Source organism: Dendropsophus ebraccatus, chromosome 10 (genome assembly GCF_027789765.1).
Source record: "Dendropsophus ebraccatus isolate aDenEbr1 chromosome 10, aDenEbr1.pat, whole genome shotgun sequence".
Classification (NCBI taxonomy): domain Eukaryota; kingdom Metazoa; phylum Chordata; class Amphibia; order Anura; family Hylidae; genus Dendropsophus; species Dendropsophus ebraccatus.
Window position 1 is genome coordinate 49,102,992 of NC_091463.1, and position 25,710 is coordinate 49,128,701.

Here is a 25,710-nt window from a genome sequence, read left to right on the forward strand (position 1 = left end):
ATTTGCTTGTATTTATTTATAAAATGACATTTGTCCATTAGGGTGCTTTGACTTTTTTTTTTTTACACTAGGAAGGGCAATGATACAGGCCAGATTCTAATTGTTTTTCTAATTTTAGAACTGTGAAGCAGTGTTTACTGTTAACATAATAATGGTATTAGAGATAATATCATTTTATGGGTGCTCTCCCTCAGTATTCAGAATCCCTAAAAGGTGGTGGTTCCAGCATAGGCGGGTCTACATCCGTATTAGGATAGGTATTAGGATAGATACTACCATGTGTGTCCTAAGCGCACATGACATAAAAGTATTGACAGAGAGCGGAGAATTATCTCTATACGCACATACAGTTGGAACAGCAGCTGTGGATCACAAACTGCTCTAAGAAGAAGGAAAAACCAGAAACATTGAAGTTCACAAAGGTCACCCAGGCATTCTACAATTTAGGGTAGCACTGCCCCCACCCCCTCCATTTTTTTTTTCAATATGAGATCCACTGTCATTTGACAGTCTCCAGGGTTATGTTTCACAGCGAGATGTAGTTCAGTTTATGTTAGTTAAGGTCCATTTAGATGAGCAGATGGCTGATCTAGTAGATCTAGTAGATTGGCACTCATGAAAAGAACTATTTAAACAGCTTATTTATTGTGAAAGCAGGGACGCATGATCAATTATTGTTTGTTTGTACAGCCCTTCATTCACATTATTGGCAGCCACACAACCCTTGTATACACAGGGAGATCTGTTCCCAACTAACAATGATTTTAGGTCCGCACAATCCCAGCAATCAGCACCTGTTTGTTTGTCGGCTGATCTCTGGGTCCTTTATACACTGCAATTATTGTCCCATTCGGCTGATACTCTCTATGTGTAATAGGCCCATAAGTGATCATACACTGTAAACTGGAGTGGTCTGTGGTTGTAAGGGAATTGTATTTTAAGGAATTTGAGCATTAAACATAGACATTACCCTAAAAAAATTAAATCTTAGCTTTCACATGAGGCTTAAGATAACTCTCCTAATATAAATGAATGTAATGTACTCTCTCAACCTTCATATCCTTTTTTCCCATACCATAGGAAGGTTTTATTCCTTTGGCAGTTTGCATACAAATTAACCTATTTAACATGCAAATCAACCCAGGTAGTTTGTTAAACAGTCTAACCAAATTGCTCCACTCCAGCGCTCTCTGCCCATAAGAAACACACTGTTGCTCAGTACACAATTTAGATGCTGAGCAGCTTTATTATCAGCAGCTCTCCAAAGGTATCTGCAAGAAGGGAGATGATTATTCTTCTACAAGCCTTAGAATAAAAGATTTGTAAATTATATCTGTAATAAAAACAGTAAAATATTCAAATATGTATATGAAAAAAAGAGCATAATGAATTTATTTCCACAGTGCGTAACCCGAAGCCATCAGTCTTCATCAATTCAGTCAATGAACAGGCGGTACATAAAACAACTGATATAAATGATACACAGATGTTTGTTTTTCAATCAGTTTAGATCATTTGAAGAGCCAAAAAAAAAAAAAAAACATCAATTGAACAGCTATATTAAAGGGAACCAATGATGAGTGTTTTGCCTATAACACTGTGAGCAGCTCCTGATAGAGCTGCTAAAGCGTTCCCTTACCATAGTTTGCGTGCTGTCTTCGGATATATATACAAGAAAATGTTCTTTTATTCCGTTGCATGGTGCATTTTGCCTATATCACAGTCAGCAGCTCCTATTAGAGCGGCTAACATATTTCCTTACCATAGTTTACGTGCTGTCCTCTGTTAGGGGATATCCAAGAAAACGTTCTTATATTCTGGCACATGGTGCAGGAAGAGAGCCGGTAACTAGGCTTCAGGGTGGAGCCCACCCAGGCCATGACTAGTAAGGTTATCTGCCTGTCAGTCATCCCTGCAGAGCGCACTGACAGGCAAAGAGCCATGACTAGTCACGGCCTAGGCTCCACCCTGAAGCCTAGTTACCGGCTCTCTTCCTGCACTGTGTGCCAGAATAAAAAACGTTCTCTTGGATATCCTCTAATGGAAGATGGCACACAAACTATGGGAAGGGAATGCTTTAGCAGCTCTAATAGTAGCTCCTGACAGCGTTAAAGGGAAAATACACCATGCAATGGAATAAAAGAACATTTCCTTGGATATCCCCTAATGGAAGATGGCACACAAACTATGGGAAGGGAATGCAGCTTTTATAGGAGCTCCTGACAGCGTTAAAGGCAAAATACACCATGCAACGAAATAAAAGAACATTTCCTTGGATATCCCCTAACGGAAGACAGCACACATAATTATGGTAAGGAATACATAAATACTTTCTTTCCTCCTTATGCCTTTCTATACCTGGCTTTTTGATGAAGCAGACTAGCATTGAATTGCCAGTATTTAGTTTGTTATCAATGATTTCACTCAAATTCTTCTCTATAGTAGACTTGGCCACAAGAGATCTGTTCAAGGTATACAGTAAATCATATTAATATATTTTTTTTATATTTTTTAAGGCATTGTACATTGAACTGGACTTCACCTATAGCAGTCACCTGACAGGAGTCACAAGAACTTATATACTGTACATCTCAATGAAAGCATCTATTAAAGTGAACCTGTAGTTTGTAAAACTTTTGACATGTCATAGAGACATGTCAAAAGTTTTGATCGGTCCAGCTCCGAGTGTTCAGACATGTACCGATGGGAAGAACAAGCTGGGAGAGGACCATGCTGCAAGGCGTCCCGTCCCCACTCTGTGTGAGAAAAAAAAGAGTCGGGGTCCATAGACTTACATTATGAGCCCACTCGTTCTCCCGATTGATACAGGTCTGAGACTAAACACTCAAACCTGGGCTGACCCTGGCTAGCTTTCCCTAAATTTATCCCTGAACATTAAAGCTAACACTAGATATTAATGACCCTGTAAACATCCCTACTAAAAGCACTGACCTACAAATTGACTAACACAAACAACAGACAGGCACTAAATCTCAAAGGCAAAAAAACAAGGAGAAACAACAGAAAGATACAGAAAAAAGACTACCAAGAATTAACCAAAATCAACTAGACTGACAAGGAGCCAAACAAGGCTAGAAAAAATATATTGTTACATATAGTTAATATTAAGGTTGAAAAAAGACAAGAGTCTATCAAATTAAAAAACAAAAACCTTCTGTGCTATAAGAAAAAGTCAAGGAAAAGAAAACACATAGCACATGCTATAATCCATGAGCTCAATGGGAGGACAAGTCCGTAGACCCTGCAGGCCATGTAGGATGCTCATAGTAGAACAAGCAACATGCGGCCTGGTAGAAGACCGCTCCCGGAACACTTTGGAAACATGGCTGTACCGCTAGTTCAACATCAAACCAGTATATAGCAGAGGGAATGCATGGCACTTACCAAATTAAAATGTTCAGATTTATTTTTAGTTTCACAGTGAATAGCAAAAAAAAAAAAGTGAGCATTTTATTTTGGAGAGTGTCATGCATTTCCATTGGAGGAACGATCCAGTAGATGTGCAAAAGCTGCACAAACTGATCATCTGACCTTCCAAATCTGATCATTTTTATAGGCTGTAATCCCAATGTACATACCGTAATCAAGATTCTAATAATCGCCAAAATCCCTACTTCATTCATAACCATGGTTACTGTCACTGTTATCTCTTATAGCTCCCTATTTATAGAACAGGGAAGCCCAGTGACATGAATACAATAAATAATATATGAATATTTATTAAATAATTAACAAGAAAAAAAAATTGCCTGGTTTTAGTGTCAGGAATGAATTGGAGCTTTACAGACTGAACACTTGTATCACCTTATTGTGGTAGAATCCCACAGAGACACTCAGTGATGTACATCCATTGTAAGCAAGAGAAGATGGAGGGAGGATTTACTTAGCCCATATAAAACGACGACGTATTATGTTCCTGGTGTCCCACTCTCCTCAAAGCATTCTGACAAGCAGATGTTACAGAACTGTTTGCTTAGTAATAAAGGAAATGGGCCCACGAAAACTGACAGGCCTGTCCACAACCAGCGCTAAGTACCATTCTGTGTATTCCTTGGGGAATGCAGCAAACTTCCAGGATGTTAAGTGCTAAGTTTACTGAGCATGGCCTGGGTGTGAGAGATCACTTTCTGTCAGTGCAAATAAGACTACGGTGCAGTGTGCATGAATGCATATTAATAGAGGGGCATATATAGGAATGACCTAAACAAAATTTTCCAAATGTTGAATAATAGGATTAAAACGTTGTCCAGAGACATTAAATATACATGTAAAACATAAAAAGAAAGTCCTACACCCCTGGTAGCCTGCAACTCCCAGTATGATGTCATCCATTCTCCTGCTTATCACTGACACTTGCAGCTTCCAAGATGAGCAGTCCCAGCAGGAACTGTCTGCTTAGCCAATGACTGACTGAGGAGGGACACCAATGTGATCAGAGATTGACTTAAAAACAGGAAAATAGCCGTAACTAGGAACCAGATGACAAAGCTAGGGTGCCCTCTTTTTTTTAACAACCCCCAGCCATGTATAAAAAATATAATGTTCCCAGACAACCCCTTTAAAAACTAACTATGCTTTTCTAGAGCATTTAATATATTGTACCTAGTGTCCTTCACTTATCATGGGTAATTTCCCCTAGAAGGGTAGCTTCACACGTATCGGATCCGCAGCGGATTTCCCGCTGCGAGTTTGCAGCAAAATCCGCTGCGGATCCTGGTGGTGTAAAGTGAATGGGACACATACCCACAGCGGAATTTTAATTCCGCTGCCAGTAAGTGACCCAGCCCCTTTAACCGCCCGCAGCCCCCGGCCTGCAGCATACATTACCTGCTTGGCGGAGCAGCTGTGTGTAAGGCTCCCAGCTCCCCTAACTCCCCATCAGCCAATCAGTGCACGACAGTGCTGATTGGCTGATGGGAACCGACGTGAGTCGGGAGCCTCACACAGCCATGGCGCTGAGCAGGTAATGTATTCTGCGGGTCGGGGGCTGCGGGCAGCGGGGTGGTTACACGGGCCGGCCTACATATCCGCAGTGGAATGAATATTCCGCTGCGGATATGTAACCCCCCATAGACCTTTATACTACATGGATCCGCAGCGGATTTCGCTGCAAACTCGCAGCGTGAAATCCGCTGCGGATCCGGTACGTGTGAAGGCACCCGATTCTAGAAGCATTTCTTCTAGTGCAGAATGCAGTGATATGCAAAAGAATCTGACCTCCATTTGTGTACCTACCTTTAGTGCTCCTGTTTCAGACCCTGTGTTAATATGAATAGGCACAACATATCTTACTGCTTCCCTTTGGGTATTCATTGCCCATTTCTGTAATCATAGTAGTCCAGATGGCTGAGTCTTTATAGAATATTTTCGTTCAAGTCAGTGATATGTGGCTGACTGCAACTCTCCGAGTGGCCTGGGCAGCCTTCAGCTGTTAGGGCATGCTGGGAGCTATTTTGCAACAGCTGGGGAACAACACAATGCTGATCACTGATTTCTGATATGGGGCTGTGTTCACACATGCAGAAACACAATGAAAAGGAAATGCGAATGCATTATTTAAGTGCAATAATTGATCATTCATTTCATTGTGTTACTGCATGCCTTTTAATCATTTGATTTCCGTTTAGCCATCTTTCATTGAATTAATACAGTGAAACTCCAATGTGTGTGAACATAAGCTAAGTGAGATGGTTACATCAGAAGTGGTGATCGAGCAGTAGCAGTATGTTACCTGACACTGCAGTCGACTTCACTACACTACTAGGTTATGTTCACACAATGCAAGAACAACGGCCGTTGTTCGGAACTCAAAAACAATGCTTTTGTATAGAGTGTCAAACAACGGCCTGAAAATTGTACTGATTGCAATGCAGAACGGCATAATAAACAACGGCCGTTGTTCAATACACATTTTTCTATGACAATAACAGACTTTGTTTTAATTTCAATTGTCTTAAAAAATATGTTGTGTGAACATAGGCCAAGGATGTACATGGATCTCTCCAAAGTAAGAAGATTCTCATTAAAATAAGCGTCCCTCTCACTTACAATACTTACAATAATTTTCTTCATATGGCGTTGGCCATAGTTTTTAAGTGTGTGTATATGACTTCCTAAAAGTATATACAGCGCCATCCTATAAGATTTCAGGAAAACTGTGGTTTGAAACATGTAGCAGAGCGACTCGTAGGCAGCATTGGTGGAACATATGAAATCCATATTTATTGCCAGTGTAACAACCTATATTAAATGAGCAAAGTGGCTTCAAATTGAGCACAAGGTCCCAGGGGTGCTCGTAAAGCAAACAGCATCAAAGATCCCTCTTTAATTTGATTGAATTTGCCTTCTCAGCAGAAACTGGGCCAGTTTTAAGCAACCTAACAGGAAGGCTTCTCGGTTTAAGTCTGTTGGGATTTAGTGTACTTATTCCAAGAAGGGCTGAGCTCATTATATTGGTGGTTGTGAGTGACGTGATCCCAAAGGTTAACAAAAAAGGACTAAAGTAATGTATGTATTCAAAAAAGAAGACAGAAAGAGGTCAGCAATGGCCAAGCTTATATTATTGTCAAAACAGGAGTCCAGGGAAAGAGGAAAGTGTGGAAAAGCCAGCAAAATTTGAAGTGATGCGTGAGATAACACCCACTCAATATGATGGACTGGAAATGTGTGACACTTTACATTGCATCTGATGCACAGTGGTACAGTGCTTAGGAAATGCAGAGTCCTGGAGAGATGTTTTGTCAAGCATTTCAGTCTCCATTGGAGCTAAAAGCCACCACCATGGTGTGTTGGGAAAGTACCACACATTACTCTCTTACCGTACATAATAAGCTAAAACTGATGGGATATGTACGGCTGGATCAGTTTCTTGTTCCTGAAACTAAAAAAAAAATGAAATGTAGCAGTGTTGTAGAAGTCTTAAAAAGTAACAGTCCTACCTCACATATATCCTTCAAGTGCTTGATGTAATGGCGTTCTGTGCTCATGATTTCATTGATGACATTGGCTCTCATCTGATCCCGATTCTGAAGTGTCCTGCCAATACATAGGCAGTCGGAAGTTGGGTCCAAGTGCCCATTCTGAACTTCGCTGGTTCCTTCTTCCACGCCATCCTCTTGGTTTACCCAGAGCTTTAAAGCAAAATAGAAGAGTCAGTAAATAGAAGGAAAATATGACTTGAAGTACTGAATTTACATCCTTTTGTATGGTTTTGCAAGGTCAAGGCTTTAAGCAACACCGTATGTCTCTACTGTCCAAACAAACTTTGGTGCATGATTCTGGTGCAATGTAAGATAGATATTATGCAAACCGCTTACTGATGCACCAGATTTATCAAACAGGCTGAGCCACTTTGCACTGTCTAAAAATGAGCAATGACAGTATTAGTATATTCCCCTATATTGTCTGTATGGAGACACTTATATTAGCATGTGGACTGCCTTATGCTTAATGGGACAGGATTGTAGGGAATTTGCCACCATACAGGAACTGTGCACACATCTCTGTCATATCAATAGGCCCAAAGTAAATAAGACCTGATGAAACCCCAGGCATCTTCATGATAATTGGGCTTCTTATGAGCAACAGGATAAGCCAGCAAAGAAGCATGGGACAGATGTCAAAAAACATTTGTGACTGATCACAAGGTTTGTCATAAGTTGCATTGGTATTTCCATTCATTGCCCAAGTGGATGGCAAAGTAACAGATGGCAGTAGTGGATTATAATAGGGGCGTTTTGGGCGGCAGCCCGGGGCCCTGAGCTCCTGGGGGCCCATGACCACCCAAAAAGACTTATACTTTCAATGGTGTACTGTCTCCTGGCTACACTTCTGCCATGATTTGCAAAAAATCACAGTTTTTTTATGGCAATTTTGCACAAATCTGGACATCATGACATTATCTATCCTGTACTATGAACGCCAGGCTAGTGCTTCCATAGTTACAGTGGGGTGGGGGGCCCAGGCTTGGTGAACAGCCCGGGGCCTATGGTAAAGTTAATCCACCCCTGACAGATGGCACCTTTTCTGGACAGGGAAGTGCTGCATCTTATCCTGCCCTCAGTAAGTATGGTCTGTTGGTGCTTTAGCTAAAAAATAAATCTCACTAATATCAGTTGAATCCATTTTAACGTCCTCTTCCAACTATCATTTGTAATGAAATAGAAATAGCAGACAGGTGTGAATGGTCCCCATGGGCATCAAGCTGCTATTACACAAGACCATCGGCGGGAGCAAGCACGCGCCGACAGCGAGCGGATAAGTGCAGGGGGGCCTTGGGGAGATGCGGGGTTGGGTTGTTCCCTGGACAATCTTTAGATCATCCCATAGGGGATGGAGGAGCTCTGCTGCTACCGCTCCTATTACACGAGTGACGGCAGCAGATCATTGCTATCCTAGTCATTAATCTTTCAACATGTTGAAAGACAATAATCAGCCGACCTGTCGGCTGACTATTGTCTTTTATTACATGAAATGATTATCCACTGTAATTGCCAATAAACGGCCAAATATGGCCGATAATCGCTTCGTGTAATAGGGCCTTAAGTGTTAGGGAATAAACTATACCCCAAAACACAAAAAGCAAATCACTATCAGACTTACTGTACAAAGACTGATAAAAGTGTTAAAACGTAATATGATGTCATGGGTGGGAATAAATAAACAGTTCTTACTAAGGAAAACAGGTGAAAACCCTACAAAATGCCAGATTCATTTCCAGTATATAATTGAAAAAAAGTTTTTTTTCAGTAGAATAAAATGTTCCTATAAAACCCGACATGTACACAAAAAGGGCAGTGGTTTTGTGCATGAGAACATTATTGTAATATTATCTTTATCAGTGAATTGTGAAAAGCGGATAGTATTATTATTTTTATGCAATTCACACTTTTTTTTATTTATGCCTCACATTGTGTATACTGTGATTAGCGTAACATGGAATAGCAATGTAGGGACAGCTTTCCAAGAGAACACTGATGTCCCTTTAAAGCAACATACTGTGAAGCGTATTCTTCCCACTACATAATGAGCTGTTTCTTTCATTCTTCCACGCTTAACAAGCTCTGCTGCATCTTCCAATATTAATTCAACACCCCGGTTGGCTGGAACTCTCCTAATGGGGAAGCTTTAATATTCACGAGTCTTAGTTCAAGGAGGGAACAATTGATCCTTTTCTCTAAAAACAAGGATAGGCCAATCCTAGATGCACATTCCTGCCAAACCCACTCATCGTATACAATAGCACACTAGTGAGTGCCAAACCACAGGGCCAGAGGTCAAGCAACTTCAAGCTGAGGGCTGGAGATCCAGACGGCTAACATGGTTTCCGTTTATTTTAGCCGTAACTTTTAAGTTTCTTTTGAAACCATGTTGCACTTATAAAATACGAGATGAGGTCTGACACTATGGGGGAAATTTATCAAAGGGGTGTAAAGTAGAGCTGGCTCAGTTGCCCCTAACCAATCAGATTCCACCTTTCTGTGAAGAATGAAAATTTGAATCTGATTGGTTGCTAGGGGCAACTAAGCCGACTCTACTTAACACCCCCCCTATGTGCACTTAGATGGGGCAAGGGGAGTCTATACAACTCAAATTACGAAAAGGGCAGCATCATAGTGCCACCATGAAACAATAAAATACCTCAGTATTATGGTTTATGATGGAATTTGCCAAGTTTTTTTTAAGTATTCACCTACTGTTTTATTTATGTGTATCTTAGCTTATATATTAACTTGCACCATAGGTGAATGAGGTATTGGTGATGTGTTACTGCAGACTTTTTTCTTTCACCTTCCATTGCTGCAACCTGGCTTTGTTATTGGGACATTTCTGCATCAGCTTTGTTATGGAGGTAATGTTCATTCAGGAAATTGAATGTACACTAAACCTAGAATCATCCCATTTAATAGGCATGCTGAGGGTACACATTGGCATTTATGTTGCTGCTATCCTGACATATATGAGTGACATAGCCTTAAAACATGATTTGATAAGATCTGATATGAGGTTAAAGGGTTTTTTTAGTCCTGTCTTTGGCCTAAAGCAAATGCAAGAGCATTAAAGTGCCCCTGTCATTTAGAAAAAAGATTGTTGACATATCCTTGACATATTTCAGAAGTTTTGATCTGGGTGGTCAGACCCACACCAATCACCAGGCAGGAGAGGGAGAAGCACGTGGTTATGTACTTGTCTCTCTGTCTCAATAGAAAATGTATGGAACCCATCCTGTGTATCAATAAGAAAGACTGGAAGAGAAGCACTTAGGTGAGCTCTTCTCCTTCCTTGTCCTGGCAATCGCCAACTGATCAAAACTTTTGAAATAAACTTTTTATGCTAAATATATATTTTTGGGGATGTTTAAAAGAGTTGTTCAAGTCAGGTAACATGTCTAATGATTACAAAGTCAATGAAAAGTTATATGAATGCTATTACCGGTTTAACAGTATTCTGCCACAATGTTAATGCACCCACAGAAGACATAGAAACTGGCCAAAGAGGGAGTCTTTTCTTCTCCTGATTCATCTGGCACTTTTTTAAACTTTTTTTTTTTTATTCTAAACAGAATACCCTTTGATGTAATGTTCCATTTTACTGTCTATGGAAAAACATAAAATTTTGTGGTTTTTATTCTGGCGACCTAAAAATAAGCTGACATTTCCTGCTCTGTAAAGACTACTTTGCAGGAGTTTCTTCCTTATCATGATAGACAGGGTTACACTGAAAGGCACCGGCAGACAATAGTAATCTACCGTGAAGAAGAACAAGCCGGATTCCTTCAGCTCACGTTAAAAATATATTTCCTTTTATTTCAATATTCGTTAAAACAATAGCCGACGCGTTTCGGGCCTAACTTAGCCCTTAATCATGGCATCTTTAAGTCTGAGTGATCACAGGAAAAGGAGGAAAGTCACTCCCATATTAGGAAGATCTCCAAGAGACAAGAAGTCTCCTTAGGATCCGGACAACAGGGGAAGCGCAGGTAGCGCTGCCTGCGCTTCCCCTGTTGTCCGGATCCTAAGGAGACTTCTTGTCTCTTGGAGATCTTCCTAATATGGGAGTGACTTTCCTCCTTTTCCTGTGATCACTCAGACTTAAAGATGCCATGATTAAGGGCTAAGTAAGGCTCGAAACGCGTCGGCTATTGTTTTAACGAATATTGAAATAAAAGGAAATATATTTTTAACGTGAGCTGAAGGAATCCGGCTTGTTCTTCTTCACTGTATATACCCCGGCATCCAGGGGATACACCTTCGAGCTCTGTTACCTCTACTATAAGAAGTTTAATCCACTTTCCTGGGCGCTGACCGACATTTCTACGTTGTTGTTTTCCCAATAGTAATCTACCACCATGCACAATAGATGGTGTTTAGAGCTAAGCACCCTGTGCCCCTCCCTACACAATGCCTTCTGCACAGGACACAGAGCATGCCTAGAAAACTCTTCCATAGAAATGAATATGATCCCCTCCAGTCTTTTGTTCTTATGTTCTTAGGGCTTGCTGTAAAGCATATCTCTAAATGCTGTTAAAGGGAAACTAACAGCAGGTTAGAAGAATGTAATGCTATTATCCTGTGTTTTATTGATATGTTATATTAGGTGGCACTGTACATTTACTTTAATTCAACCTGAACAAAATGCAACTTGGAATATGCAGCATAAGGCTATGTTCACACTACGTGTATTTGAGGCTGTATATTTGAGGCTGTATAGCAACCAAAACAAGGAGTGGATTGAAAACATAGAAAGGCTCTGTTCACATAATGTTGTAATTGAGTGGATGGCCGCCATTTAATGGCAAATATTTGCTGTTATTTTAAAACAACAGCTGTTGTATTGAAATAATGGAAGTTATTTACCGTTATATGGCGGCCATCCACTCAATTACAACATTGTGTGGACAGAGCCTTTCTGTGTTTTCAATCCACTCCTGGTTTTGGTTGCTATGAGGACCTGACATGAGGACCAAATACAGCCTCAAATATACATAGTGTGAACCCAGCCTAAAGGTCATGTAGCTAAAAAAAATTCTGTATGTGTGAATGGACCCTGATGACAAAGTCAGCTTCAAATTTGAGCAATTGACAGCATCTACTGTGTAAAAGGATGTCTTACTCAAGTGAGTGTGGTTCAGCAACAATACTAGACAGAAATCACGGACAAGCCTGGCTTTTTTTAGATACTCTTGGATAAGCCCTTTAGCAATTGCAGCATCCCTTACTGTTCAAAGAAACCAGCTATCAGAAAGCAAGGAAAATATCACTTAGTTCTTCCAGCGTCTTAACCTTTCCTATTGGCTGTTCTGGCACCTCTTCATAAATAATGAGCATTTCATCCAGTATATACTAATTACAATGCTGTTATAAGAGCAGAGAGCCAGCTGTCCTTTCACAGTGAGTGCTGGATTTCACAAGAATGAAATCCCACTGCAGGGGAATTGAACTATAGATGGGGAGAAAGGAAACACTGGTTATATTTAGCATATAATAAATCAAGATTTGAGACGTGGGAGCAGCATTATGAAAAGGACACCTAGTACTTAGCATTTAGGAGTATTTTTACCAATAAACTTTAACTATTACCATGCATTCCCACATTGCAGCTGCTGCATGAGGACAAGTTGTCAGTACCGCAATTCTACTGGCAAAGTCATTGGCTGCTGCATGTATGTGTGTGGTGTTACCCGCATGCGGCAGCTGCAGCATCAGAACCCCGCCTTAATGTAAGACTCCCCTCCAGCACATTTATCAGCATAGGGAGGTAATATGATTGCACAAGATTGTAGACGAGTCGCTGGAGGAATGTTAAATCTTAGAATTATGGTTCTTGTGAGCTTTAAGAGAGCCACTAAGAAACAAATCGAGTTAGAAGGAAATAGTCATCAAATTATTTCTGTCCAGTCTACTGATCAAGGGCAAAGTCATCTTCAGTGTCTAGTATTTAGGTCTGTGTCCATGTCATATATAACTGTATTTTATTTGTATATGACGTAAAAAAATATATTAAAAAAGAAGCTCAAGCCTATATGGTTCTTCTGGACGTCTGCCATGATTGGTCATAATCAGAGGTGGACAAGGTGACAGGTTTATCAGAAATATTACACTGAATGTAAGGGCACCCTCAGGCCCTTTTAGAAATCCTCAAATCACGTTTTCTTTTCTTTTTTTTTATAATGGCAGTTATTTACTGTTATATGGCGGCCATCCACTCAATTTCACCATTGTGTGAACAGATCCTTTCTGTGTTTTCAATCCTCTCCTGGTTTTGGTTGCAATATGAGGACCACAATACTGACTAAAATATACGTAATAAAAAATAAAACGTATAATCAATGTGAGGCAATGTGTGCTGCCTGACACATCTGTAATAGCAACTCTGCCCTAGTGTGTTTTAGTACATGTATTTTTTGTTTGCATTTCTTAATAGGTGTTTTCCAATTAGAAGTCATTTTAGACTGGGTTCACACTATGTTTTTGCAATCCGTCTCTTTTCATCCGTTTTTACAAAAAATGGATAAAAAATGGAAAAGGAAAGGAAAATGGATGCATTCGTGTGCATATGTTTGCATTTGTGTGCATCTGTTTTGATCCGTTTTTCCATTGATTTTTATTATAAAAAAAGGATGAAAACGCATCCGTTTTTCAACGTACACAAAAATTGTGGTCAGATTGCAAAAAAAGTAGTGTGAACCCAGCCTTATTCTTTGATTATGTGATTAAAGAATTTTCCGGAAGAAAAAAATCCACAAAAATGCATTGAAATCCAACACACCACAATAAATGTATATCTAAGGGAGAAATGTAGTTAATACCCCACACACATAAATAAAATCATAAACTAGAAAAAAGTCAACGTGGGGGGGGGGGGGGGGTTTGACAGCAATTACGATAAACTTTTATTTTATTCTCAATTACAGCGATACCAATTTTTATGTTTTTACTATGTTTACAAAATAAAAAATAATTGTTTTTGTGTTTCAGAATTATGAGAGCTGTCACTTTTTATTGTACTAATAATAGAATTGTGTGATGACTTGGTTTTTTTGTGGGATTCGTTGACATTTCCATTGGCACCATTTTGAGTACATATTACTTACGTATTACATTTCTCCTATTATCTTTTATTTTGTTCACTGTGTGGGTTAATAATATGACAACTGTTATTGTATCGGCTGCTATTAGAGATGTGTATGTTTAGCTTTTAATAACTGGTGTATGCTGAAGTTACATGCAGCCCTAGGGAGTCATGGAAAACATACATACAGCCTACTATGTAGGGCACGATTTAAGAGCTTTGGGTATAGTAGAATTATTAGGAACAATAGCCTTGGTATACTGGATGTGGTAAGTAACAGTATGAGGGTAGTGTGTATGGTGATAATAGTTGTTCCTTGTATACTGGTATAATTAAGTAACTGTATAAAAATGATTTAGAATAGAAATTAGCACTGAGATATAAGCAAATTTACAGTCAAAAGCAAGTGAAGTGCTTCGTGTGCTGAGAAAAGCTGGATCCAGTCCTAGGAAACTGGGAGAAGTTTCCCAGGACTGGTTCCAGCTTTTCCCAGCACACAAGGAGGAGCTTCTCGGAGTGGCAGTAAGTTCAAAGGCAGCTAGCTGAGGAGTGGATTGCAGAGATAACAAAGCACTTCACTTTATTATTACTGTAAATTTGCTCGTCTGTAATTTAGAGGTATACACTCACTGTAGAGTACCTGCTCCTGTGTCAAAGTACAAGCATTTTTAAAGAAATCAACAGGTGCTGTGATCCCAAGCAGTTTTGCAATACACTTGTTTTTGTTTTTCACATTTTCTATGTTTAAATCAATGTTATACTTAAGGCCATGCTGATATTTGGTCTTTTCTCTGTTCAAAAAAAAAGAGACAAAACACAGGAAGCCCCAGTCCTTTGCACACTCATGCAAGGAAAGATGCCTGCCCTTTATGCAGGTTGTATATCACCTGGGGGCAATTAACTTAGGTTAATTTTATTAACTTTTGCTAATTATATTATCAATATATGTATACTTATCAGGAGAAAATGCGCTTTGTTATGTAACAATCCAGTCAGTATAATGCCAATGTGTAGTAATTGGTTAGGTGCTGCGTGACAGGAGAGCTGACCATACAATGTGAGCACCCCCAGGATTCTCTGCTACTGAATGTGGAGGTGCAGCAGCTATACATATGTGCACACAGACACCTAGTGGCCATATGCATACGTTGCTAAACAGAAAAATTTAAATAAAGAAAGAGAGTATATTGCAAAACTGCTTGCAATCACAACTCCTGTTGATTTCCTGATGATAAAAAAAATTGTAACAGTTTAATGTTTAACTAGAAACTTGCTGCTGAATAAAGATATGGTGATGTAAAAGGAGGTGGATGGTACAGAAAATTCACCACTGGTATTGAGCTCCCCTTAGTGGTAACAGAAATAAATGCTTCATTCAATTAACTATTTTCTCCTTAACTGATTAGGGGTACTCCGGATAAATAAAATTGTGTGCAAATACATAGCTTTAATAAAGTAGTTATTTGTAATAGACATTTTTTCTTTTAACGTATGTTTGTGTTGGGAACTGCAGGGTGGAATCCGCGGAATCCACCCGACCGTAGAATGGAGTCAATAGTGCAGGTGGAGATGCGCACATCCATGAGCGGGACCAAGCGAGGGAATCTGCAAGAACCTCTCTGTGCGGATTCCTCGGTCTGAACATACCCTTAGGCTGGGTTTACATTTATCAGTTGCATCCATCCGATTATCCGGAAGCACTGTTAGCACGCTGGATGCTTTAAAAAGTCCCATTGAAATGAATGGGATCAGTTCGAAGATGCATTTTCTACTATGCTGTAGGGAAACACTGAATGTAAACCCAGCCTAAGCTGCCCTGTTAGGGTACTTTTACACACACACACAGATATCTGAACAATTTATCTGACAGATTTTTTAAGCCAAAGCCAAGAATGGATTTGAAAAGAGGAGACATCTCAGTCTTCCTTTCTTTATGACCTGTTCCCTGTTTATAGTCAGTTCCTGGGTTCACACTGAGGAATTCTCGCCGAAGAATTCCGCCGGCTGTACGCGCTCGCGGCCCAGTGCCTTTCCGACGGCTCCAAAGACACCATTCTATGGGCTGGCTGATTCCATATTCCACCGAAAGAATGGATATGTCAGTTCTTTTGGCGGAATGCGGAATCAGCCGGCCCATAGAATGGTGTCTATGGAGCCGGCGGAAAGGCGCGTGGCCGCAAGCGCGTACAGCGGACGGAATTCCGCTGAATTTATCCGCGAGAATTCCCCAGTGTGAACCCATCCTTTGGCTTAAAAAATCTATCAGATATATGTGTGTGTAAAAGGATCCTTAGAGTGCTGCCAAACAGCACTATCGGGGAAGGGGGTAATGGGTGCATCATAAAAAAAAATGCCTTAAAAAAAAATACCTTTCTTGTCCATAGCAACCAATCACAGCACAGAATACAATATAAAAGTTGTACTGTGATTGTCTGGCAAACGTTTTACTCTAGACATAAATATAATGTTAACGTTTTCCAGTGGTCATGAGATTTGTTTTTAGGCCACATATGGAAGACCACTAGCCCAATATTAATTGGGATTTCACTGTGTCCTGTACCGTTATATTAGTATCAATTCAGGAAACTGAACATGAAGAGATCATACACCTTTGGTAAGGTTCAGCTGACCATAATACAGCTTCAAGTCCAGGCCGTCTATAGGTCTAATGACCTGAACAGACGGTATCATAAAAATCTATGATGCTTTTACTTATGGTTATTAGAGCTCAGCTGGGCAGGAGCCATAATACGGATAAAAATACCTCTATATATACACATACTGAAATAACTGCTGCATTTCCGGATAATTACATCAAAAAATGTACATAATAACATCAAAAAATAATAATAAAAATGATAATAATAATAATAATAAATAAATGTACATAATAACATAAAAAAAAATAATAATAATAATAATAATAATAATAATAATAGGAGCTGTCCAAAGGTAGGAGAATCACCTGTAAAAACTACGCAAAACTTTTTTCTGAAAAATGTCATCTGTGAAATAACTCTTTGTCTGCTGTCACACCAAGTTGGGGTATTTACGGAATGGCCTGTCTCTGTCCGGATCATCGTGGCCGGTACTTAAGTACCGGCCAGATGATCTTTTGGCCGCAGGGTTCTGCAGAACCTCCCACAGCACACAATGAAGCAAGCGGCCGGAGACGCTCGCTTCATTGTGTGAACTGATAGGGTTTCCTTCGGCCGCAATTCATTGAATTGCAGCCGCAGAAAACTGACATGTCAGTTATTTGTGGGTCCGCATGGGATTCCGGCCGGAGCGTATACGATTTTACAGACGAGTTATCGTCTCATGTAAACGCTGGTCGTTATAAAACCAAAAACACTGCCGCAAAATCGTTAAACGATCAATTGGGCGAATTATCGCCCCGTGTAAACGTAGCATTAGTGACTCAATTTGAGAGAGAAGAATTCAGAGAGAAACTAATCTCCAGCACACTTGGTTTGGTCCGAACCCAAATGTGTGCAGCATTTGATTACCGGTGACTGAAAAAGTTGGATGCAGCCCTAAACCTGCCTGGAAAACATGGATACAGCATTTTCCCAGGACCCCTTAGGGCTATAATAAAATGCCACATGGTTTGGACAAACCCGAGCATGCTTGAGTTTCCATCATCTCTACTGTCCATCACAGGATAGATTGGCCTGTTCCCTTGCAGATGCAGACTGATACCTGTGATGGCTGAGAAGGCAAAGGGAACCCAGGCTTTTCCCCCCGTTTTACACACAGCTCTGTTATTCCCTGCTGAATGCGGGCAGCAGCAGGAAATAGCTGAGCTGAGAATGCACTATGTACTCCCTATGCTGTGTATCTATACGTAGCTTGCCTGGATGCAGTGGCGTAGCTATAGGGGTAGCAACGGTCACCATGGCGACCAGGCCCGTAGCTGGGAGGGGCCATCGCCACCCCCCACCCCACCACCACTTTCTGTTACTGCAGTTCTCCCCAGTCGGCTGTCATAATGACAGCCGATTTGGGAGAACTGCACTAAGCACAGGCTGCTTTCCCTCCATGCCTGACTGACAATTTGGCAGAACAGTCGGCTTCCCAAATTGCCAGTCTTTTTGGGGCCACCTCGGCTGTAAAAGTTAATGCTGCAAAGTAACAGGTAGCGCAGCGGACACCCTCCCTCCCAGGCCCCCTGCTTTCTAAGCAGATGCTGAGGGCCACCACCAGACTGAGAGCCACTGCCAGACACTTGCACTGACTGTGTGCAGCAGCAGGCCACACTAAAGGCTCTATTCCACGGGCCGACATGGAGGAGCAAACGAGCGCTGTCAGCGCTCATTTGCTCCTCCTTCCCCGCTCGCTGCCGCCGCTATTCCGCGATACAGCAGCAAGCGGGTGAGTCCGGGCAGCCCATAGGATACAGCAGCGTCTGCTGCCGATGCTCCTATTCCACGGACTGACGGCAGCAGATCGCTGCTGTATCAGTCGTTTGTCTTTCAACATGTTTGAAAGACAAGCGACGCAACGATCAGCTGACATGAATGATGTCGGCTGATCGTTGCCCTCTATTCCACGGGACGATTATCGGCCATAGCAGCTGATATCGTCCGAATACGGCCAATAATTGTTCTGTGGATTAGGGGCTTAAGTGCTGACTGCCCAACCCCATTACATGCCCAGGAGGAGAAGGAGGAGGAACAAGATCTGCTGCACAAGGCCTTACTGTGGCTGCCAGTCCCAGGAGGATCAGTGTGGAGAGGACAGGAGACAGCATACAGGGGGTTACTGGGCAGTCCCGTCCCTCTGCAGAGGAAGCTCCACCCACACACTGTTCGGCAAGGGAGAGGAGCACTTAGTAAGTGGTGTTTGTCTGTGCCTGAATGTCAAAAGTGCAGAGCTGTGGGCCCTCCCATAGACACGCTGTTTGACACTGAGGCAGGCAATATTCCGCTGAATTTGCTCAGGGTGAACAGGCCCTAATCGGATATAAATCAGATATTTTTTGACCCCTGACTGCACCTGATCAGGTGGGATGGGAAGGCCCAAGCTAAACTTTTGCACCAGGGCCCATCAGCTTTTAGCTATGCCCTGCATGGATGCTATATCCTATGCTCTGTATCTCTGTCATTGAGCATTGAGTACAGCATCTGGTAAAGCTATTTAGCCATACACAGTATCACACACTGGGAGGGAGAGTCCAGTTATACTGCTCCCATACACAGCCACTGTGTACAGATTCAGCACGGCAATGGCTATTTAGGGTATATAGGGGGAGACCTATCTAGCTGTAATTTTGTAATAGGACCACCCTGAATAGGTTAGTGGGGGTGGGGGGTAGCCTACAAAAAAACATGTATTACAGGTGATTTTTGTATAAGCACTGGGGCTTCCACCAGAGGGGGTCCTAAGTCCCTTGTCACTCCTCACTGTGCAACCGCTGTGAGGTGTTTAAAATTTGTGTTTGCATGGAGTGGTTGTGAAGCATGTGCCCTGCCACCCCCTTCAATGTCTATAGAGCTGACTGAGAGCAGATGAATACAATGCTCTGTTCAGGATGTGGCATCACACATGCTCAACAACTACTCCTTTCAAAGTCCTCACTGCAGTCATGCAGAAAAGAACATCAGGGCCTTTAGGACCCCCACTACCCCTGCAATCACATATTGAGTGCCATATTACTAGTAGCTCTTACCTAAACTATAGGGGAAATCGTCAAGTATATTTTGAAAATGTAGGTTTGGAATAGGGACTGTTACAGTATTTGAGACTGTTACAAAAAGTTTCCATTTAAAGGGGTTATCCAGCCCTACAGAAACATGGCCACTTTTCCCCCTACTATTGTCTCCAGTTCAGTTGTGGTTTCCAATTAAGCTCCATTTACTTCAATGGAACTGAGTTTCAAATCCCACCCAATCTGAAGACAAGAGTGGTGCAAAAGTGGCCATGTTTTAGTAGCACTGGATAACCCCTTTAAATATACAGGTATAAAAGATGTATATTATATACTGTACTCCTTTACATCAACTAAACTTACAGGATGACTTTCTGTACTCTGCCCGATTTACGTTAAGAATGTCTACTAATCTGCAATTCTAATTGGCTAAAGATGTCACGGCGTACTAATGAAGCGTAAGCTGCTGATGTCATATCTTGACAGAGAAACAAAAATAAATATGGAAATCCTTTGTTAAACCCCAAGAGACTTTCCCAAAATAGAAGCCTATTCTTTACGGATTTGGCAAAACACAAGCATAACCAGGTCACTGCTGCCACCGAAAGAGGAGACGCAGAGATGGGTACACGGAATTGCTGCTACTTCTATAGAACTTCCCGAGCTATGTGTAGTGCTGTGTTCCTACATGGAGAAGAAATCCCTGGGCGCAGGCTCACTCTTTATTGCTCATGTATTTTAGAGACAGTACAGACAGCAGTGCAATAAATCATCAGAGGGAGAAAGATGTATATGTGGGTAAGAATATTAATCAGTGTCACTGCGGGTTAGTCAGGTATATCATTAGCACATCCTAGAGACATGCTTGGTTACATATATATATATATATATATATATATATATATATAAATCAGAAGAATACCGCAGCACTCATGAGATAGAATTCAACACAACGTGTTTATTTCCCCAAACCGCGACGTTTCGCTCTCCACACTGAGAGCTTTTTCAAGCAGTGGTCCACTGCTTGAAAAAGCTCTCAGTGTGGAGAGCGAAACGTCGCGGTTTGGGGAAATAAACACGTTGTGTTGAATTCTATCCCATGACTGCTGCGGTATTCTTCTGATTTATATTACTTATACCGGGTGGTCACTGGTATATACCGCCTGGCACCACGTTCATCGCTACACGAGTGCTGCATTCATTCTGAATTTCATATATATATATATATATATATATATATATATATATATAGTGATACCTTGGTTTAAGAGTAACTTGGTTTAAGAGCGTTTTGGTTTAAGAGCTCACAGATTTTCAAAATTGTGACTTGGTTTAAGAGCATTGCTTTGGTGTAAGAGCTCCCTGTACTGGGTGGGAGGGGGAGTGGGGGAGGGGCATGGCCTGCATAGCGGGGTCTACAGCACTGTACTCTTACCCAGGAAGTGTCCTTCACCTTCCAAATCATAGCAGATCCACTTCAGACTGGGGCTTACATCAGGGGACAGGACTGTGGAGGTAAACTCGCCATAGCTGTAACCCCTCTCTCCCCGGACAGCTGTACTGAGCCCACATCTGCCCTGCTCATTCCTTCATGCTCCCTGCAGTCTCTATCAGTCCTGATTGGTCCATACTGAACCCACCCCTTCCCTATTGCTGTCATGTGACCTAAGAGATCTCTGACAGCATCCCTGCTTCTCTATTTTAGCCTGTTCTACTACACTACTGCATTATGGGGATCTACAGTTCCATCCTGTATCTACAAACAGCTGCTGTGTTATCAGGTTTGTGCACTTACTATACATTATACTCCACATGCTGATTGCTATATTGTACAGTAACTTATAATATTACATATTCTGCTGTTTATAAATGTTTGTTTCATCTGTTCTATATGTTATTTAGAATAATAAATCATTATTTTTTGGGTGTGGAACCAATTGTCTGCATTTACATGATTTCTTATGGGAAAATTTGCTTTGTTTTAAGAGTGGATTTGGATTACAAGCACGGTCCCGGAACGAATTATGCTCGTAATCCAAGGCACCACTGTGTATATATATATATATATATATATATATATATATATATATATATATATATATATATGGCCATCATCATGCATCTTTATTAGAATATCTTCATGTTCTAACACTGTGCTGATACAAACTTTTTAGTTTGCCGTGGTTATCTGTTCTTTTTGGAGCACTGCATAATTTTGTGTTCACTGATGCAATGCAGAACTAGAAACAGCTGTTGGGTTTGAGGCTATTCAATGATGTCATTATAGTTAACATTATTAATGCTGGAGGAGGTGATGCTGATATGCAGGCTGATACATGTGCTAATATGAATATTATCATGACTGTAGCTCACACGTATTACAGAACAGAATCTTAGGCCTTTAGCATCTTGTGAAAGAACTGATGGTTTGTGGATTTACTCACCCTCACAAAGCTGGCCGGAAACCATCCTTCCTCGTCATCTATCTGACCCCACCACCAGTCCTTATTGGAAGCATCCAAGACCTTTATGACGTCTCCAGCTTTAAATGCCAACTCCCGGTTGGCCATGGTGACGTGATCCCATGCTGCCTCAGCACTTACAATAGATCCACCGCTGATCAGCTGCAGAGAGAAGAGAGGGTGATTAGTGTTACTTATGCTCAGCCTTTTGTGCTGTCGTATTAGAACAAATTAAAACACACATTAACTTTAAAACACACACAACATATGACAAAAGACAGAAGGTGAATGATTGCCGCAGTACAGCACGGCCTAACCTAGCGCACACCATCAGAATCCCAATCAGCACATTCACAGGGTGACATGAACATCAGATGTCAGGCAGCAACAGCACATAATGCAGAATGGCTTAGGGGGATAAAGCTGTGTCAATGAGAAGATGCATGTTGACCAGTGCAAATGTATTCCTGTGTGGGCCAGAGCAATTGAAGCAATACAGTTCATCATGTTTTTAAAATTATTTGCAACCTTTAAGGACGCAGATTGCACTGTACCTTGTGTTTTTTTCAACCAACACAGTTATGAAACAGTAGACATAGGCATTATTTATCAACCTGTGCCACACAAAAGGCCAGACGCATATCAAGAAGCTCCTGGGCCCAAATGTGACCATGTGCCATTTATAATACTTTCTTATTTTGGCAGTGACAGAGGAGCCACAGGGACCTCTCAGTTACTAGGACTGCACCACCTACCACCCTGAAAAGTCCTAAAGGATACGATCAATATCGTCACAGGATAGCTATACACTATAAGGCTATGTTCACACTACGTATGAGACCGGCCGTTCCGTGACCCCAGCCGGGTCACGGAACGGCCGGTCTCTGGCCGGATCATCTCGGCCGGTACATCAGCAGGCGCCCGCATCAGAGCTTACCATAGCACACAGTGAAAAAAGCAGCCGGAGCCGCTCGCTTCACTGTGTGCACTGACAGGTCTCTCTCCGGCCGGAATTCACTGACCTGTCAGTTTTTTCCGGCACCGCATGGCGGCATACGATGTGTGTACGCTCAGGCCGGGATCCCATTGAAGATAAGCTATGTTCCACAGCGCAAAACTATGGCCGTAGTTCTGCGGCAAGAACTACGGCCGTAGTTTTACGTAGTGTGAACATAGCCTAAAACTGTCCCCTAGTTGTCTACAGAAATGACTTTTACCAGCATGACTTATTATGCCTGTCACTAAAGGTGAGTTTACATTCATAAGGTGGCCCAGCATCCTTCTTTTACCAGAAACTGATGACAACAGATGCCACAAGAAGGCATTGGATGTCAACTGCAGTCCTATGCTTGGTTTCCTGCACTATCAGGGCATAACGGCAGGACGCTGCAGGACCTCTGGCAACCGGGCGGCACAATTGAATCTCCATATGCTTTGAAATCAGTTCTAAGATTTGTTTCTCTCCGGGGCTTTGCTACTGCACTGGATGGAAGCGTCACAGGATGGCCAGATGAGTGTACATCACCCTTACAAGTTACTTTTACTAATTGGTTAAAAAAGTATTTGAACTGTTTCTGGAATTTATGATGACTTTTATGGAGACATCCCTTCTGATTTCTTTTTATTTTTATTAATCTGTACCATAAGTATTTGGCTATGTTCACACTTGGTTTACCAGGGTCCGTTGCATAGCGTCCATAGCTGCATTGAGGACGTTCCTGCAGCCGATAACTCTGTATCGGCTACAGGAACGTTCTTTTATTACTATTGATTTGCGGGCACCATCGGGTGTGCCCGCAAGTCGATTAACCATTCACTTCAGTGTAAAGTGCGGCCACCACTGTACATTCTATTGTGTGAACAGCTTTTATTTCCGGACGCTGTTCACTGAACAGGGTCCGGAAATAATAGGCAGGTACATTATTTTAACATCTGTTCTAATGGTCCATTTACACAGAAAGATTATCTGACAGATTATCTGCCAAAGATTTGAAGCCAAATCCAGGAATGGATTTGAAAAGAGGAGAAATCTTAGGCTTTCCTTTATGACCTGATCTCTGTTTATAGTCTGCTCCTGGCTTTGGCTTCAAATCTTTGGCAGATAATCTGTCAGATAATCTTTCTGTGTAAATGGACCATAAAGAACAGGCTTTACCATAACTATGTGTGAACACAGGGGGCAGCATTGCATTGACTTCAATGCAATGCCGCCCTAACAGTAAAGAACTAATTCCATTACAATCAGCGTCAGTTCTTTAACTAAAATTGTGGTTGTGTGAACATAGCCTTTGTGTGTTATTAAAGATTTATAGCTGTGCTTTCAATATCAACTTTCTCTCCATGTAAATGGGTGCTACCCCGGAGTGTACTCTGCACCTTTTGGCACACTCTGTACATTACATTACCCATGTTGTCATGGTTGTGCACAATATTTGCTATAATGTTTAAGACTCAGTTACTTATATTGTTGCTGTGCTCTATGGCTGTGGAACTTTTTACAAACCAAATACCTAGTCTATACTTGTGAACACTGCTACCCGAATCTGATGCCCCTAGTAGCCATGTCACCATGAGATCATGGCCAGGTCATCTATCAAGGCCTATGGGGGGTGGGGGGCACCTAATTTGCCTGTTTCTCCAGGGGTTATCACCCTATGTTTTAAAAAAGAGCAAAAGATCGAAGAGGTGCAACTTCTGCTAGCTGTAAGTAAGAACCGCGTGACAGAAAAAGGAATATGGCGCTGATTATATGTCCAACAAACTATGATCGACTTCAACTAGCTGCATAACAGGTTATGTATCATGGTCCTAAAGGCAGGCAGCAGTGTCAGCGAGAAAGATTTTGTAATTGCTCAAGATTGTGTCTCAGAATTCAGGAAGATTGAACCAAACCCATCATCCCTGTTGTGTTTGTGTTGTCAGTAAGCACGCACAAAAAAAGTCTTATTTGTGTAAGTGAACTACTAGTCGCTCACCTCACCTCCCACCCTTACATATGTATGAGAGAGCGTATGCTGTAAGCCATGAGAAGATCTAGAGACTTCTGTAGAGACTGTGTAAGCCATGATTCACTAATCAGATCCGCTGTCACTAAAGATGGCTGTAATGATGGTTAGGAATCATGCAGATGGGCAATTTCCAAAGCTCTGCATTACTCTCCTGCATTCATCTGCTTACATCCCTTGCACAATGCAGCATCTGATGTGTGATCCTCAGCTCTTCATTCTACAACACAGCAGGAAAGGAGAAGACATGCAGTCAGGGCCGAGCAGCCGAGCAGAGCTAACTATCCCTGGGACAGAAGGCACTACTTGATAATGTCGCAGCCCTCCACAGTCTCCCTCAATCTGTAATACAAGGACGGGCCAGTGGAGCATGCAGCTTGAATCCAGTTCAAATCCCAAGAGCTTTGCTACTTGACTCCAGATTAAATATGCTAGCTTGACCGATCCTGCGAGCACTCTAGTACTACAAACACATTATGAGGCTATACTATGTAGATAAACC

General features: G+C 41.5%; 1 protein-coding gene across 4 annotated transcripts in view; it reads right to left on the bottom strand.

Moving 5' to 3' along the window:
• ARHGEF9 (Cdc42 guanine nucleotide exchange factor 9) overlaps positions 1–25,710 on the bottom strand; it is a 296,681-nt gene that overhangs the window by 77,908 nt on the left and 193,063 nt on the right. For all 4 annotated transcript variants that reach the window (XM_069986579.1, XM_069986581.1, XM_069986580.1 and 1 more), the window contains 2 exons: positions 22,186–22,365; positions 6,960–7,151 (listed from right to left, as the gene is read on the bottom strand). In XM_069986579.1, coding sequence (XP_069842680.1) covers positions 6,960–7,151; positions 22,186–22,365 — 372 coding nt within the window. The remainder of the gene's footprint in view (positions 1–6,959; positions 7,152–22,185; positions 22,366–25,710) is intronic.